The sequence below is a fragment of the Phodopus roborovskii genome, unplaced genomic scaffold, assembly GCF_943737965.1.
Source record: "Phodopus roborovskii unplaced genomic scaffold, PHOROB, whole genome shotgun sequence".
In the NCBI taxonomy this organism is placed as follows: domain Eukaryota; kingdom Metazoa; phylum Chordata; class Mammalia; order Rodentia; family Cricetidae; genus Phodopus; species Phodopus roborovskii.
In genome coordinates this window covers 743,810-762,435 of record NW_026126558.1, presented here as the reverse complement: position 1 = coordinate 762,435, position 18,626 = coordinate 743,810, and the positions used below count along the sequence as shown (strand labels likewise).

The following is an 18,626-nucleotide window of genomic DNA, read 5'->3' as shown; positions in this document are numbered from 1 at the left end:
ACCAGGGGCCCTTCACCAGTCCTAGAGCTTCAAAGCCCTTCCTCCCTTTTGCTTCTGGGTATGGGGAACAGTCCCTCCCAGGGCGCACCAGTTGTTGGCCTGGCTGCAGGTTGAGAAAAGAAAAAAAAAAAAAAAAAAAGGAAGAAAGGAAGGAAGGAAGGAAGGAAGGAAGGAAGAAAAAAAGGGAAAGAAAAAGGAAGCACTCGCAGCGCGGGGGGAGGATTGCAGGTCATTTCCCCAAAACGTTGGCCTCTCTAGTGTTCCGCGTATGCCCCCTAGCTCACCCGACCCGGGGCAGACTGTCTAAATACGGGGACGTCTGGGAGAGCCAGGCATTGGGGATGCTCTTTGAGAAGAGGCAAGGTTCTGGATCTCCACAGCTTCGGAGCTGTTTTCCCTTCTGTGTTGTCCGAAGAGGTGCCTGAGCCTTGGACTCCACTATTAAGGTGGCTCGGGGTCGTCCAGGCTAGCTCAGCACAGTTAGAATTGGCAGGGTTGCACCCGGCGCCTGGCGTAGGGAGGCGGGGACACGCGCTCGCTGTGGCAGAGCGCCAGGGCTGTCCCCCGCCGCAGTCGCTCCCCCGGCTCTGCCCTGGGCGCGGCTGACGCCTAGACCTTGCCTGCAGAGGGCCGACTGCCCCTTCCCTCGACCCCAGACACCCGGCGCGCCCGGGCTCCCAACCGGTCGGGAAGCCCAGGAGAAAGCCAGTGGCGACTAACGGAGGCGCTTCGGGATAGGGCTGGCTCGCTTTGCCCGAGGGTGGAGGTGTAGTGGTGGGGGGGAGGGGGGTTATGCTGTAGGCGGGGCAGGGTAACCAGGGCCGGAAAGAAGGCTGAGTGCAGCGCGGGAGCCCAGGCTGCAGCTCCGCGCCTCGCAGAAGCTTCAGTGAGCGCCCAACCCCGACACCCAACGCAGAGTCCTGACCTGGAACACCAGTGTCCTGGCGTCCTTTCTCCCTGACTGACCCTAGTTTTTCAGCCAAAACCTTTGACCAGAGTCTCCTTGCCAGCATTCCTAAATCTTTGCCAGCCCTTACACCAGGTAGGAGTCAGTCTCTCTGGTGGCAGTGAGTCTATAAATGCCACTTCCCAGAAGGCGTATGACCTTTTCACCTTCTTCACCAGCTCATTCTGAGGGCGAAGAGCCCGGTTAAGTGTTTGATCAGAGGCCACAACCAGTTTAAGTCCCTGGGTTGTCCTTGCTATTCATACACCAAACGCCACCTGCTGCAGTTCTCGGAAAGCCCTGGAGGAGGGAACCGGACGAGATGGGGGAGGGGAGCACCCGGCAGACGCCCAGGACCCACCTCCTCCGGGGCTGAAGGGCCGGTAGGCACAATCGCCTGTAATCTAAAGCTGGCGCTGGGGAACACTTGCCAAGATCACACTGTTGTCACTCCTATGCCCGATTCTTGCCAGTCTTGTCCCTCCCTCGGGATGCAAAGAAATGGGCCCCTCGACCCTAGATTCAGAATTCCTGGAGCACCTGGGTTTCTACGTGGCTGGTCAGTGTCAGTTGGCGGCTGCCCCCTAGCTGAAAGGCGCGCCACCACCCATCCTCCAGGTTCAAGTAACCCCAAAGGAGAGGGCATCAAATCTCTGGGAACAATGCAGCCTGCAGCGTCCGGGGTAGGAGGGGCACCCAACCTCGCGCCTTTACGCAGGGCGAAGAGGCTGTGTTCGGCTGCAGCCAGGCTCGGCGCTCCAAGGTCTCCCTATGCTTTACGTGGCAGAAGCACGGTCTCAGCTCTCTGGCCTCAGCAGCAAGTCTCCCACAACAGCCAGGCTTTCTTCCCCTGGTCTACAGTCCCAATCTGAGAGTCCTGGAGCGCCCAGCTGCTTCCTGCCCCAAGCCACAGGCTGGCATCTGAGAAGTGAAAGGGGGGGGGGGCGGCTAGCTCAGCGATCCTCACAACCCGGAGCGCGGGTGCCTGGGTATTTGGAGTTCTTGAAGTAGCCGCTAACCCCGGACTCTGGGAACTCCTTGGTTACAGGATTCTCGCCTACTGGAACAGCCTAGCTCAGTCCTGGGGTGCAAAGGAGCACGCCGAGGTAGACTATAGACCCTGGGGCTGATACTGCTCGCCTTGCCCCTCTTGACACACACGCGACCTTGCGCTCTGGGCTGACAACCTGCGCCCTCAGCGCCCTTCTTCCCGCGGGTATGGGGGTAGCCTGGCCAACCCACCGGGAGAGCACGCCTAGGGAAACTTGAGTGTCTGAGTCTCCAGCCAGGCAATCACTGGCGGAGCAGTGAGGGGAGGGGGTGGGAGGAAGCTAGGGAAGGGCTCTGGGAGGGAGGGGGAGGTCGGAGGCGGGTGCCAGTGGAGAAAGTCGTCGCTCTCCCGCTCATCTTTTCATTGCTCTCTCTCCTTCCCGCAGACAACCCAGACCTCCTCTGGGCGCCAGCTCCTCGGCTCCAACCCGTCCAGAATCAAGCGGGATTTTTTCCCCTCTAGAAATTGGCTTTGGTGTGTCGCCCGCCCTCTCCCCTCCTCCTCCTCTCAACTCCTCCCCTCTTTTTTTTTTTTTTTTTTCTCCTCCTTCTTCTTCTTCCTGAGACATGGCCCGGGCAGTGGCTCCTGGAAGAGGAACAAGTGTGGGAAAAAGGAGAGGAAATCGGAGCTAAATGACAGGATGCAGGCGACTTGAGACACAAAAAGAGACGCGCTTCTCGCGGATTTAGGCATTGCCTCGCCACTAGCCTCCCCCGCCAAGACCCGCTGAGGATTTTATGGCTCTTAGGCGGACTTAAGAGCGTTTCGGATTGTTAAGATTCTGGTTTGCTGGGCTTTCGTCCGCGCAATCGTGTTCTCCCGCGGCTGCCTTGGGACTGGCTCGGCGAAGGAGGATGGAGAGAGGACTGCCGTTGCTGTGTGCCGCGCTCGCCCTTGTCCTCGCCCCGGCCGGCGCTTTCCGCAGCGGTAAGTGACAGGCTGAGGTGCCAGCGACCGGAGTGCCCGAGGCTGCCGGGTCCCCTCCGGCGGTGGGCTTCCTGCCCCAGCAGCGGGACGCGCGCACAGCTGCCGGGCGCAGGAAACTTGCCTGAGCCAGGAACAGAGAAGTCAGGGCCTGGGGGGCAGGAGAACCGCAAGCCCTGGGCACCCTGTTCCAGTGGGTTGCTGGCTGTGGGCTTCTCCTACCAGTTTCGCGGCAGAGTTCCCTACCTCCCCAGATCAGCACACCAATTATCTTAATAATGTTTCCTCCCAGAGGCAATTAGATGAGACTCCCTTTCAAAAATCTGATGGCTGCTGAGAGTTAATGAACACTTCACCGGGAGGACTTCCTGGTTCTCCTCGCAACTCCTCTGCTCGGTTTCCTCTGGTGGGCGACACCGAGAGATAGCGGTCAGTCTTGGCGGTCGCTAGGACTCTCTCCCCGCCTTTGTAAACCGCCCGTGATCTGTGGAGTATGAATGAAACTCGCACTATCAATAAAGGCTTTGGATCTATTTCGTGCAAGGCACTGACATATCTGAGAATCTCTAACCCTGTTGCAGCTTCCAGTTGGCTTTTAAAACCACTCACTGTTAAGTAATGAAAGGCAGTCCTAGCTATAAACAGTGCCTTGGAACCTAAAGAGTGTGTTTAAAATGGGATCCGGTATAAACGCGTTCCACATCCCCTGGAAAGGTGCTGAAGGCCAGGCAAGAGCTGATCTGAACAGTACATTGTCAGCATTATTATTAACTAATGGCCAAATATTTACTTTGTCTGGCTTAGATTTCAATCAAAGTAATTAGGAGAAAAGTACATCTACTACTTATTGTGGTATATTGTTTTAATAAGAGGAGGCAAGCGGGAGGGCTCTACCAGGAAGAATTTATTTAAATCACTCCTTCATGATAAAAGTTAATCTCCTTAATTCGCTTTCCCTACTTTTGTGATTTAAACATAGATCTCTCCCAACAGGTACCAAGCAGTGTTCTCAAAAGATGGGGTGGGGGGATTGTGAACGCGGCTGGACTTCAATTTATTAATGAATCCGAGTTGGCGGCATCTTTCCATATACTCCAGCAGGGAAGCCAAACACTCAAAAAATCATGAATGTGGAGTTCAATTTGTTAATGAACCTGAGTATGTACTCTGGCAGGGGATAAAGTATCATTTTCCTCCAACCAAAAGAACTCAAATGTTTAGACCTCAAAACGGGTATCCTTCACAACTCCTAAGGTTAAGGTAGTGGTTCTCAACCTTGCTGATGCTGTGAATGTTTAGTATAGTTCCTCATGTTGTGGTGACCCCCCAACCATAAAATTACTTTCATTGTTACTTCGTAACTGTGATTTTGTTACTGTTATGAATCATAACCAATACAGGTTAATACTTTTGGAATAGAGGCATGTCAATACTTTTGGAGATAGAGGTTTGTCGAGGGGGCCCAAGACCCACAGATTGAGAACCTCTGGATTAGAGCCATGTTGAGGTTCTCAAAGAATGGTCTTGATAGTCAATATGCAGAGCGTTAAGATTTGTGTGGTTTTGAACAACACATGCGTGCACGCACACGCGTGCTCACGCGTGCGCGCGCGCACACACACACACACACACACACACACACACGTTTTAATTTCCTTAACAGAAATCTGGGGAATGCTGAGAATCTAGGCTCCAGTCAGTTAAAACCCTGTTGCTATGCTTGAGGTGACCAGTGCCAACACATGCCTCAGTAAGCCTGTAGTCCTCTTAAAACCATATCCACCTCCTCCCAGTTAAGTGTCTACTAAATTAATTCATTAACCTTATTTAGAACTAATGGTCCAGACTCATTAGGAGTTGCTCTCTCCTAATCAAGTGTTAGAGAGACTGAGCAGATTGTGGGAGTCCAGCAGCCCACATTATCTTATTACACCGTCACTTTCTCAGAAGTCACAGATTAAAGTGCTCTGGTGTGGTACCAACTCCACCTCACTGTCTTCTGAAGTGACTCTCTGGCGACTGTTTTATTTCACTCTCTTAACAGATGCCATGGTAGCCATACAGAGCTGGAGGGACTTAATGAGCTGGGGGGGGGCATCAGTCTCCAAGATTTCTGCACAAATGAAATAATGTCAGAGCCTCCCCAGAATCACACCACTGAGCTGGCTGGCCTCATTAGCTGAGATGCAGAGTGTTGCTTGCAATATCAGTCCCTCTTACAGACCTAAAGCTTTTAAAAAGCCAATGGGAAGAGAATCTGCAAGACCAACCCCCTCCACGCTAAGAAACAGCCAGAAACATCTAGCAATTGGAGAAAACAACATAATTTATATTGTCTTCTTTTTAATTTATGGGAAATGACTTCTGTAATGCATGTAGCTTTATGCATTTTTGATGCGCACTTCATCTTTCCTTTCCATTTGACCTGGTTTTCCTGTAATAAAATTCTGTAGATTTATAAATTCATGCTGAGAGCAAAGAATGCCATTCCCTTTCCACGGGGAATCTATTAGATGTAATATTAAAATCTATATATACCATTACTGGATGTTTGTGATTGATAGGCTTATATATTTCAATGCTTCATACCTGTTCCTCTTAACATAGTTTATGCACCAAATTTTTATTGCCCCAAATTAAGCATCAATAAATGGGGTGGCATCTGCAGGCTGGGGCTATCCTGTATGAGACGCATAATAAAAAGTGACAGTAGCGATCTATGCTGAATTGTAAAACAGCCCAGAATCTGGTTTGTTTGGCTGTTAGAGAGGCACTTCAGCATTTGAGTTTATGTTGTGGTGGTGGTTTGTTTCTCGGTAAAGGCTCCAAACCAGGTAGTTTCTCTTTCTGGCAGTGTCAAAATGTAGCTCTCCATATGTGACACTCAGACCCCAGCGGCCAGGGCTTCCCCTAACATTGAGTAATTAGAATTAATGCCATGTGGCTATTTATTTTTCTTTCTGCCCCATTGCTTTGATCCAGTCGCCAAGGCAGAGTAACTTGGATGAGTAAAGCGGAGTTCTTTCTGCATCACCAGCTACACTTTGTTCTCTGTTGATTTGAGCCTCAAAAGCAGAGATAACTCAAAATCACTCAGATTTACAGGCAGATAAAACAACAACAAAAGGAGGGTAGGCCTCAGGCCAGTCAAAGTCCTGGAAGACAGTCCCTACTGGTCAATGACACTGACCAGGCTTATCATCAAAAAGCCACTTGCAAGGAGTGGCACAGCATCTTTTAGTCACCTTCCACTTAGAACTGTTCCTTAATGTGATTACACTTCTCAGAGGATAATTAAGTCTAGCAGGAGCTCCCAGGGGGCTGTGTTAACATCAATTGAGGGGATTTAATGTTTTTAATGCTAGAAGACCTCTTTCTTTGGAAGGAAATTTGGGGGGTGGGGAGAGAAGCATCTTAGATCCCAGCAGGCTTTCTGTAGAAGCCATGTTCCTTGAGATTAAAGCATGTTCCTTGTTGGGTGGTGCTCTTTGTGTTTAGGGTCACATGGAGGACTTGTGGGGACACTTTGCAGTTTCCCTTAACTGATAGGATGTTTGCTAATTGTCAGTGCATACATAAAGCTAAAAGATTCAACTGGTCATGGGGGGGAAGGATCTGCTAAAATGTTCTTTTTGTTGCAGATAAATGTGGCGGAACTATAAAAATTGAAAACCCAGGGTACCTTACATCTCCCGGTTATCCGCATTCTTATCACCCAAGTGAGAAGTGTGAATGGCTGATCCAAGCTCCAGAACCCTACCAGAGAATCATGATCAACTTCAACCCGCACTTCGATTTGGAGGACAGAGACTGCAAGTAAGTGAAGGAGTTTGAGCAGGGTGCCACAGCACCATCTAGTGGTCCTGAGTATCCGTGCTGTGCGTGTAAGAACGTGAATGGGTCCGTGAATGGGTCCCAACCCAGAGCAGATCGAATGTCAATGGTGTAGAAATGAAGTTACAAGTCTTTTGAGTTCTCCCAATATGGAAGATCGTGTTTAAATGTTTAAATGCATGATCACTTGTCCTCTTTACGTTGACAATTTTGGTTTGAGAAATCTTTTGTTAAGAAATTTGTGGTGTGTGGTTCTTTCTGGAAAGAGTTTTGAGAAAAAAAGCTTTGTGTTTTCTTAAATATTGTGGGTCACGATCTGCAGATGGTAAAGTTGGGTGTTTTTTAAACAAATCTGTGGCTCATTTAATGATTTTAGGGCCATGTTTCTCACGGCTGGGGAATGTAGCTCAGAGGCCAGCACTCTTGATTCCAAAGATTGTATTGAGTTTGACATGAAAAAAGAAAGTTGTCATGAGGATTTGGCATTATTGCTAGTGTTTACTTGTTTATTTGTTTGTGACAGGGTCTCACTATGTAGCCTTAGATGGCCTGGAACTTTAAGATGGCTTTGAACTTAGAGATCCGAATGCTTCTGCCTCCCAAGTACTGGGATTACAGTCATCTGTCACCATGCTGAGTTTAAGAAAGAATTTTAAATATTAGATTAACTGTGGAAAGGTTTATGAAATTGATAAACAACAAATACAATGAGAACTTACATATATATCAGGCTTGAATTCATCTGCCTTACCTGGCTAGCTCGATCAACTGGAAGTTACTAAACATTAGTCTGTGTCAAGTTTCATTACTACAATAATATTTTACTGTGGAGCTCATCTAAATGATGACTACTCTCTTTGCATGGAAATTCTGGCATGTAGGCATAGGATCTCTGTTTGTGAATTGTATGAGGTGAACCACTGAGGTCTTCAAAACTCATCAGTTTCCACATCCCAGAACCACCTCTCGGTGTCTTGCCTGTCTGGTCCTATTCTGAAGTGCTATAAGAAGTGCAGTCTCCAATTTGAACTCAAATATTAATTAATCTTAATGAGGAAATGGGCCAGTTTTTCTCCTTGCTTTGGACATAACTGTGTTGTAGGCATGTACAATGGTCAGTGCTGTTCTGTTGGCAAACTTTTATTCTCTTTAAAAACCAGAGGGATATGAAAACATTTCCACCTGTACAAAGGACTTGGCAACCTGTTGGTTTTGTGGTGTGGTGGCAAACAGCTTTTCATCATCAGGGAATCCAGGTGTCTACTTTATTCAGCACATTAGTGCCCAGAAAATTAGCAGAAATCCATGGACAGAAGATGCATTTGTGGATAGTTGGCATACATGATGTTTCAATTGAAATTATTCTGATTCCAATTTAACTATGTCTCAGCACTGGGTTGAGTTTTAATCTTTTTGTAGAATTAATAGGGGGTTTCAGTGTTTTCTAGAAAACAGGGAATTATTTTGACTTTTTTGTTTGGAAATTCTGGGGGGGTGTTAAACCTAGGGCTCCATGCATGGTAGGCAAGCATTCTATCATCAAGTAACACCCCAGCTTGTTAGTATTTTTTATGGAGAGCGTTACAATGTTAATAGTATAGACAACTTGGATACTGTGTGTTTTATTTAGTTTTGCATCTTGACAATACACTGCTGTCGGACATATTTTTTAAAAACTCTGGAAATACATGATTCCTTCCAAAATAAAGTGTTCTTAGATTTCAATATACTTATGTTTACTAATTTCTGACCAGGAAATCATGACCATGTAGATGTGTAACAGAATAAAGAGCTCTGAGTGATCACTTGTCATCAGGGGTGACATGGTAACAAACATTACACAGCCGGTTCTGGGGAGGAAGCAAGTCAAGTCCTGATTTGTGATTTTGCTCATTTCCACGTCTTGGATGTTCCACTGTGGACAGTTTCCAACTCTTCAGATGCTGCTGCCACGTCTAGCCTTGCAGAGGGATGTGTATTCAGCAGTGGCTCTGAGAGCTGGTGTATGCTGAGCCCAGTACACCCTGCAGGAGCAGTTTGGGATGGAAGCCAATTGATAAACTGTTATGTATAGGTAGTGCTTTTACACACACACACACACACACACACACACACACACACACACACAAATATGTATGCTAATACATTAGTACATAGGCTGTCTCAAGAAATTGATAGTGGAAAATGATGTATAGAAAAGTTCGCATTGTTATTTGTCATGATATTGGGTAGGATATGACAGTATTGGGGGACCATCTTTTTAGTTCATTTCCTTCTTTAAAAATAGGCAAGAAGGGGCTGGCAGGATGGTTCATTTGGTCAAAGCCCTTGCAGCCAAGCTTGATTGACTGAGTTCAGTCCTTGGAAGCCACATGGTTGAAGGAGGAACCCTACTGCTAAAAGTTCTCCTTAGCTCCCCACATTCACTATGGGACACAGGAAGGCATGCACACACATATACATGGACACACATACATATACACTATACCTACAACATAAAATAATTGTTACTATAAGGGTTATATGATGGTGAAATATGAGGAGGTTTATTTATGGGGTTTTTATTTGTTTCCTGCAAAATAAAGTGATTTCTTGATTGTCACATCTTGGGCACCATGCCCTAAAAGAAGCCGTCAGCATCTAAAAGCTAATTATTCATTCTGAGAGATTCTGCTCATGTGAAATGTTTCTGTGCCACATTCTCAAGTGTGGCTGCATGGCCTTTTGCACAATGAAAAACTTCAAAATGTTATAGGTAGAACCCCTTAAGGTATGGCTTCTACTCCCTTCAGATCTTACATGACTTCTGGTCACTGTTGATGGTGGCATTTAGGGCAATTCATTCAGCTGTGTGCAGAATTACAGCTTTAACATCTACAGATGCTCAGAATTCCCTGAGAAGGTGTGACACACAGGGACTCTTTGAAAAATAGCTCCTATTGTTTCGTTTTATGATGGTTTGAGGACATTTATGAAACAGTTCAATACACTACCTGTCACTTCCTATAAGAACTACCTGCCCAGAAGGTCATGGCGGTTCATACCTGCAATCTCAGCACCTAGGAGGCAAGAGAATCAGGATGCCCAGGTCCCCTCAGCTACACAGCAGGCTTGCAACAACTTGGGCTGCCTGAGATCTTGTCTCACAAAACAGCAAACCAGTTGTCCACTGGTTTGAGATAGTTAACGGTTCTCCCTTGATGACTGCAGGAGATAGTTAGTGACAGTGAAATGACCTATTGTGCTGGTGCTATTAGGTTACAGTGGGATAAGTAAGGGAGCAGCTGGGGAATCACTGAGAAGCCAAAAGCTCTCCACCAATACATTTTCATCAGGACTGTGACATCAACAATTTGGTTATGGTTAGAACATTTAAAAATATGAAAGTAAACATATGTCAGACTAAATTTATTGATCCTGTAATGGGTTGATTCTCATATAAATACAACCTGCATTTCCCCCCCCCCTGAAATTGCCACTATTTGTACAGTCAACTTGCACCAAGAGAAAGCAAGCAAGAAATCAATTTCTTGTAACATTGACTAAGGAGAAACCTCTTTGAGACCCGAGGAAGCAATTCTCTTTCCTAGGGTGGAGGGCTGGATACATAATTAGACCAGCCAACTAGTTCAGTAGGGAAAATATCTCTATTTAAATTTTCATTGTTTTGCTTGTAATTATGTAAAAGCCATCATAGAACTCTGACAGTTCAGGAAATAATCATGAGCTTTTCTTGTGAATAGTGCTAAAACTGACCTAGCTCCCAAGTCAATTGTGGACTTACTTTACAAAGTAATGGTTAGGTCCTCGAAGTGGCTAGAATGGGGTGGTGGAGGTGGGTATTCCTTGGGGAAAATGAATGTGTAATGATTGCTGAGATTTTTTTTTAAACATGTAGCAGTCCATGTAGATGTTGCCATTCAACTGGGTTCATTACACACAAGCATTAAGACCATGGTAAAATGACTCCTTCCATTCTCTTATTGAACAAGGTGTTGTGTAAATCAATCAATGCACACATAGCAGAGAACCTGTCTTTGAGGCTAACAAGGGTCTAGGGTTTCCAGATGGATGTTCTTGTGTCAATATAAGAGGCAACACTAGAACATTCTGAGAGAAGATGTTGAGGAGGTGGCAGGGACAGTAACTCTTTTCCTTTCACATCAGTCAAACCCTGCATATTTAGGGAACATTAAAGCACCATTAAAAGTATAGCAGCTGAGAATGTGTGAGGGAGAAACATCCACTGTACACTGGAAACGTTGAAGTGCTCAGAACTCCTGCTCCAACGCTTCCTTCAGTGGTAAAGGCAGACATCTTGAGTCTCATAAAACTTTATTTCTGTATAATAAACAAGAATGCCATTGACAAAGTAGTTAGGATTTATGAAACTTCTCTGGCTTCCCAGCAATGCAGGCTATCAGCATGATAATTTATAATGGTTTGTGACAAATACTGCCTAGCAGAGAGGTGTGTGGTTACATTGAGATCGGATGTCTTTATCTGGGGAGCAATAAAAATTTCACAGACCTTGGGTTAAAAACATTAAGAAAATGAATGTGAAGCTGCAGAAGAAAAGTCTCCAAAGGTAGAGCTGGGTAAAGAGGAAGAGAGCAGCACAAGGGTCTTTCTGGATGGGATCCTTGCTTCATGTCAGTTTCTGAACTTGACGAGGACGCTTTCCCCTCTGACTTCTTTTGCTACTATTCAGCATCAGCAGTGGTGGGTACGTTTCTGAATTCTATACAGCTGAGGGAACCTTTCATTCCTGTGACTCCATGTGAATCACAGTGAAATTATAATTAAAAGAAATGACAGTCAAATCATGGAGGGTGCGATAAACTAAATCACACTGTGTTTCCTTATTTCTACTTTTAAAACTTCCTAAATGTTTACAGGCTTGGGGACAACTGCTGATCAGATTTCCTTTCAAAGAATGCAAACTCATTTATTAAAACTTAATCTGTCCTTAGTTTCTTAAGTTTGATTATCCCTGTAAATTAAATTCCGTAATTTTACAATGACCATTTAGTCATTTTTTGGCTAAGTCCCATTTTTGATTCCCTGAGTAAAATTTTCTGATTTCCAGTCTTTCTTCTTTTGGTTTTTTTCTCAGCATGAATTTTGGCATCAGTTTTGATTTTTGACTGTTATATCAAAAACTAAATTTCCAGAAGTATTGTTTGTGTGTGTGTGTGTGTGTGTGTGTGTGTGTGTGTGTGTGTGTTATATATGTGTGGGTATATATGTGAATATTTGTATGCAGGTACATGTGTGTGTTTTTCTGGATATATATATATATATATATATATATATGCGCGTGTGTTTTTATGTTTCTGGGTGTGTGTGTTTTTATTGTATGTGTGTGAGTATACATGTGAGTATATGTATGTAGTTACATGTATGTGTGTGTGTGTATGTGTGTGTATGTGTGTGTGTGTGTGTGTGTGTGTGTGAGTATATCCAAGACAAACCCCTCCACCTAGCCTTTCTCATTTTAGCATCACTCAGGCTAAAACAAAAGCTTTTATTTCATGCAAAACAATGAGGACCTGAAGCCAATAAATTTCTCCATTTTCTATATGAAATATAGGAATATATAAACTTTTAATTAGAATATATTATGTAATTAGAAAAGTGCATAACATTAGTGTACCAGTTGATATAAGCTTGGAAGGTCCCCAGACCAGAAAGAAGTAGTTCTAGTTCCAGAATTCCCTGGTATCTACTATCAGTCACTGACTCTGCACTTGAGGGGAGCTGCTCTCCTAAACTCACCTGATTCCGTTTTTGCAAGTTTCAAAGTCTAAGAGAACTAAAGCATTGTTAGAAGTCTTCATGTATCTGTACTCATGTAGATCCTGTGAAGTCTTTGGAGTAGAGATAGAAAGATTCCCAGAGAGAGATATACACACCAAAGACACAGCATACACATACAAACTCCCCCTTTCTAAGAAGGAGTCCTGTCCTGCTGAAAACTCAGCTCATTTCTTGTCAGCTACTGTGGAAACATCTTATCTTTAATAAATATACTAACAGGTATCTTAGAACAAACTCAAAGTCTTCCATTTGTATCTGCTTTCTATGCGAAGGGAATCTTCCCTTGTTTGTTTTGAGACTGGAGGAGGGACACGTGTGTGTGTATGTCCATGCTGAAGCAAGAGATGAATGTTGTGTGACTTCCTCGGTCACTTTCTACCCATTTTTTTTTTTTTTTAAGAGACAGGTCTCTTGTTGAATCTGGAACTCACCTGTTTGATTAGTCTGGCTGACCAGTGAGCTCCAGGTGCCTTCCTTTCTCATCTCATCACATGGATAGTGAGGATTAAACTCAAGTCCTCATGTTTGTACAGTAAGCCCTGTACCAGCTGAGTGCTTTCCCCAGCTCCTCCCCCTTATTTTAATGGATCATCTTATCACTTCTGGTTTTGATCTTAGGTGACTGTTCAGCACTCTCTGGGGGCAATGTAAAGGGGGTGCTACCAAACTCAGTTCAAATAAACAGCTCTTGGGAAAGTAGGAATGGGTACTATTGTCCAGTACCTGCAGCACTCAGGCAGGTAACTTTTTACTATCTTCCCTTGATTTTTCCTCCCTTGTTAGCACTGACTTAATTTGAACAGAGCCCGGGGTATTTAACATAAGGATTTTCTTCATTATGTTTAATATAAGCACTCACACTTGACAGTGATGTATTTTGAGTGTGACAAGGTAGGTTTGTGTGAGACACTTGTGTAATTTAAAAGAAGCAGCTATGGGGGTGGAAAGATGGCTCAACAGATGAAGTATTTGTTCCATGAGCTTCAGGGCCTGAATTCAATTTCCCGAACCTAAGTAAAGACACTAAGGTTTTTACTTGTAACCCTAGCCCTGGGGAGGTAGAGACTGGCAGATTCTTGGAGCCTATTGGCTAGCCTCTCTAGCCAATTGAGCACTGGTCTCAAGGGAATAAGGTAGAGAATAACTGAGTAAATGTCAGATAACCTCTTCTGCCTTCTGCTTGTACTCATGGACACACACACACCTTCCACACATACACAAACACATATACACACAGACACACATAGAACCAGACACACACACACAATCAAATAAATAAATAAGGTAGATAGAAATTGAGGAAAACACTCAAAGTCGGAGTTCTGGTCTTCATTTGTATACACACGCACACAATCAGATAATAAATAAATAAATAAAGCAGTGGGCAAGTGAGGAAAACACTCAAAGTCAAACAAACTTCCATTAGAAGCTAAAGGAGTAGGTACCTGGAATTGTGTAACACTGAATCAACAAGTGTGTGACGTTCCCCACCAGAGTTCTCTTTGGCACACAGAATCCTAAGAAGGGACCAGAACAGACATGTGCCTCCTGCTCTGTCCTTCCCATGGTAACCATTGATAGATGCACATGCGCTGACATGCCTCAGCAACCACACATGCAAGCATGTGTGCACAAGGAGAGTAAGAGGTAAACTTCACTAATTGCAGTGGCCTGTTCATCAAGGCTGATAATGAGGCCAGAGAGGTGGGAGAGAGAGATGAGATGAGTGTTCTGATCAGGTTCCAAGTGCTTCTTAATTGGATGTTTGTCAATAGTCCTGAATGTGAGCGGGCAGTGACTTAGCTGTCCCAGCTCCTCACAGGAGTGGGTGTCCAGCTGGTCTATGTTCAGATGGCCTGTGTCTAGCATTCAGGTCAGTTCATGCTGTCGTATGGGTGTAATGATGCAGACAATTCACAGAGAGACCAGAAAGCAGTCTGTCTGTTCACAGCAACTATATTCTACAGACAAACAGACAAACAAACCACTAATCATCTCTTGGCTCCTATCAACTCAATTGCTTAAAACTATTCATGCCCACCAAAGAAATATTCGCCTTACAACATGCTCCCTTCCATCCAGTCTTGATATGTATTTAAGGAGTCTTATTTGCTCAATGTGTGTTATATCCCCCTCTCCTTTCATTAATTAATGTGTGTGTATGTGTTCTTGTGCATATGGGATCCACTTGCTTCTGCTCACCCCATCAGCCATACCAGGCTTTTTTTACATGAGTACTGGGGATCCAAACTCAGGTCCTCAAGCTTTCACTGTGAAAACCACCCCCCCACCCCAGAGCCAACTCCCCAGCCCTCTCCTTTAACTTAAGTAACCACAGAATGTTTGGAAAGACCAACTTGGCTGCTTCTGGGTCTCAAACCTGCATCTTGAGTATGTGGTATGTACCCCTCCGGGTGCTGTAAGCTCAGGGCATGTGCTCTCGCCTCATCCTCTCACACATTTAAGCACCACAGACCTGAACATATAGAAGTGTAAATTAAATGCCCAAGTGCTTACCTGTTACTCCAAAACCCTGGCCACTGTTGCAGCAGAAGGCAGGTTTAAGCCATACCTTTTGTATGAAAGCCTTCTGAACTGTTGCCAGCCATTTCCTTCCCTTAGCCATCCTCCCACAAATGCTTGCATATAAGCCAAACAATTCTGAGGAGAGACTGAGCTTTTCCATTAGGTACATACTTGTGAATCCTACAGAGAGCTGATTGGTGATTCGCTACTCTGCCTAAAGTAGCTGCCAGTTAGGAGTGAAAATCATGGTAGAGTTGTCTGAATTCTGGCACCCTTGGTTGGTGGTTGCTGGACACAAAGCAGAAGTTACTGTAATGTTTGCCAAAATCTAGTGGCCAGGCCAGGCATGGCTTGAATTTATACTGTTGATGTTCTGGATATTAGCTGTGCATATAGTCCTAAACCTCAAGTAAGAGGGCTACTTTCTCTTCCAAATACTATGTGTTTACTTAATCTCAGGCAAATATCAGGAAAGTTCCTCATAGCCCACCATTTCCCATATTTTATACTAATGTTTGCCACTGCAGCTCTGGACTGGTTTAAGAGAAAAATGCTTGCCCAGGCATTCACATCCTATGATAGACAGAGGAGTGTTTTCTGAGAAAAAACAGACCCCACAAAGTCTTTTGTTGTTATCTGGATAGATACTTTAAACAAGCAGCCAAATCAGGACAGAGGTGTTTCCTGTGGCTTTGGTGACGGGCTAGCCTGTCACGGGAAAGCTTCCAGTTCCCTCCTCATGTCTCATCCTACATGAGGTTTCTATAGCAATGACAGAGATGGCCAAAGCCAATGATTCCCAGTCAACATTGCAAGAGCTCCTCCCATATACAGATACTATGATAATCAGATACTATGATTTCTGAGCTACCTCAGAAACATGATGTAAACCAAACTTTAGTCTTAAAAAAATAAATCTAAAACTATGATAATCAAATACTATGATTTCTGAGCTACCTCAGAAATATGATGTCTTAAAAAACATAAATCTAAAACCTTTGAAAACATAAATTTGTCCCATTTTAAATGGAACAAAGAACACACTCTTGGCACAAAGGTAAGGCAGCCACACAGAGCTCCTCTATGGTGGCAATGTGCTGACATGGTCTTGATAAAAGGTAATTTTGAGTTCCAGGCCAGCCTGATCTACAAAGCAAGTTCCAGGACAGGCTCCAAAGCTACACAGAGAAACTCTGTCTCCAAAGAACCAAAAAGGAAAGAAAGAAAGAAAGAAAGAAAGAAAGAAAGAAAGAAAGAAAGAAAGAAAGAGGGAAGAAGGTAGGGAGGGAAGGAGGGAAAAGATAAAGGGTGGTGATGTTTATTCTTAGATAAATTGAAGAAGTGGAAATTAATTTCCTAACTATGGTTATAGGAAAGGTAATTAGAATAAATAAAGGTTTCAATTTCTAGAGGGCTTCATTCTTTGGGAAAAAATGACAAATCCCAATTAACTGAACAGTCTGGACGCTCTCTCGCTCACTATTGCTTCACACTTCTGGTCTGACACTTCTTTATTGATGTGTCCCTTTCCAATTATTGGTTAGTGTTTATCTCCCCTCAGGTGGCTTTTCCCCAATGTCAAGTTCTTTGTCCATGACTCTGGGTTGTGTTGAGCAATACGGAGAACATGTTGGTTCAGTCCTCAAGGCATATCTCTATTTCCGTCCTTAGCTTTCTCACCTCAGGTCTGATGCATGTGCAGGTTCATTACTGAGAGCTGGGGATTCCTGATTGCCAGGGGACCATGTTGGCAGTTCCCTATGAGAAAGGGCTCTGGTGAGAATTGAGGCCAAGGGTTATAATTGCCCCTCTGCCATTCATTCCCATCTGTGAGACAGGAGATGCTTCATATGGGCTGGGTCCCAATTATATGTGAATGGTGTGATTACTGCATGGTTAGCAATGCTGCTTTGAAAGTATCAGTACCAGCCAGTGTAAGATGAAACAATGGACCAGATTGCCTACTGTGAGGTCTGGCTGAGGACACCACATAGACACAGCTTTCTTCATCTTTAAATTTTTTGTTGCACTTATTTGTTTATGTATATGTGCATGTGGGTACATGTATGTCAAGACATAAGTTTGAAGGCCAGAGGATAACCTTCGAGAGTTGCTTCTCTTTTACTGCTATGTGTACTCCCAGGATTAAATTCAGGTCTTTAAGCTTTCCAGCAAGCACCCTGTATATATACAGGGTTTCTCCTGTAGCTTTGGAGCCTGTCCTGGAACTTGCTTTGTAGATCAGGCTGGTCTGGAACTCAAAACTGCCCTTTATCAAGACCATGTGAGGACAATTGCCACCATGGAGGAGCAGCTCTGTGTGGTTGCCTTATCTTTGTGGCAAGAATGTATTCTTTGTTCCATTGTATATGTTATATACAATAATGGTTGGGTTTCAGTATGACATCTTCATAATATATTTTCTTGTATTGACCATCAGTACCTTCCCAACTAGTCTCCTTCTAACTTCTCCTTTCATGCCTTTTCTCATGTATTCAAGATTCAATGAGCTGCATCGAGGCCCCCTTTCTTCTGGAAGTGTGCTGCCTTCCTTCCTCCTCTAGCTCAGGAACACAATGCTGATGAGGTAGGCTTATGGGTACCAGACAAATGTTAAATAAAGCCTAGGTATGACTCGAGCAGGAAGTGCATCCGCAGGTTTTGTCCCTTAAAATAAGTTCAGACTGTAAACAATAACATCCGTATCCTTGGGAGGAGACACAAATATTTCCAAAGTCGTGCATACCCACAGTGAGACAGCCCCTAGAACTCTTCTCCATGGTCTTGGAAAGGTGACTGAGCTCCAATCAGTCTCTAAACATCAGATGGGTGGAGTTCCTAGCTTGCCTTCTGGAAGATGCTATCTTGCTATCACACAGTTGATAAGAAAAGCATGTGTGCTTCTTGTCCTGATGTCCCTGAGGGCTTGTAAACATGCCTGGCCCATTTGGAGAGTGAGCCAGCCCGTGCTTCCTTCTCAAGGCAGGAGCCATTTTGCAGAAAGGATGAGCCATTTCAACCAGTGTGACCAATAGTGGTCTCGGGAATTTTATACCATCCATTCACAGGGAAGCCCAACTGGGGAAATTAGTATTTAGAACAGGTGACTGGCCCAATCATCCCTTCCTTCCCCTCTCATACTTGCTCATGCCATTTAACTTTGCCACCCCCTTCCTCCATTCCTGGCTTTGTCAGATTTCCCAGTGGTGAGGGGAGAATCTTGGAAGAGCATGTTCTCAGGGAGGCCCTGGAATGGTAATAGAGGGGGTGACTGTTTTCAGTCCTTGTCCCCAGATCACCATCATGACCAGCTGTTGAGGACATGGATTATATTTGAAACCCTTGGAAAGGGCTCTTCACTTCATTTGAAATGACCCAGGTGTGGCTGGGAGCCCAGCTGAAGGAATTTGCTTTCCTTTCTGTGGGAACCCAGTAGGCCTCTTTGGGCACTCCACCTTGGGTCCTGTAGCCCTTCAGATATGTAGTCTGTTCCACTCTGGCTTCTCTCTTTCCTTTCACTGCCTG

At 44.7% G+C, this 18,626-nt stretch overlaps 1 protein-coding gene across 3 annotated transcripts in view; it reads left to right on the top strand.

The window, feature by feature from the left end:
* The first annotated feature begins 1,913 nt into the window (after positions 1 to 1,913).
* Positions 1,914 to 18,626, top strand: part of Nrp1 (neuropilin 1) — a 149,376-nt gene continuing 132,663 nt past the window's right edge. For 2 of the 3 annotated variants that reach the window (XM_051201625.1, XM_051201626.1), the window contains exons 1-3: positions 1,914 to 2,052; positions 2,383 to 2,924; positions 6,563 to 6,737. In XM_051201625.1, coding sequence (XP_051057582.1) covers positions 2,852 to 2,924; positions 6,563 to 6,737 — 248 coding nt within the window. In that variant the 5' untranslated portion in view covers positions 1,914 to 2,052; positions 2,383 to 2,851. The remainder of the gene's footprint in view (positions 2,053 to 2,382; positions 2,925 to 6,562; positions 6,738 to 18,626) is intronic. The other variant, XM_051201624.1, reaches the window with a different exon arrangement.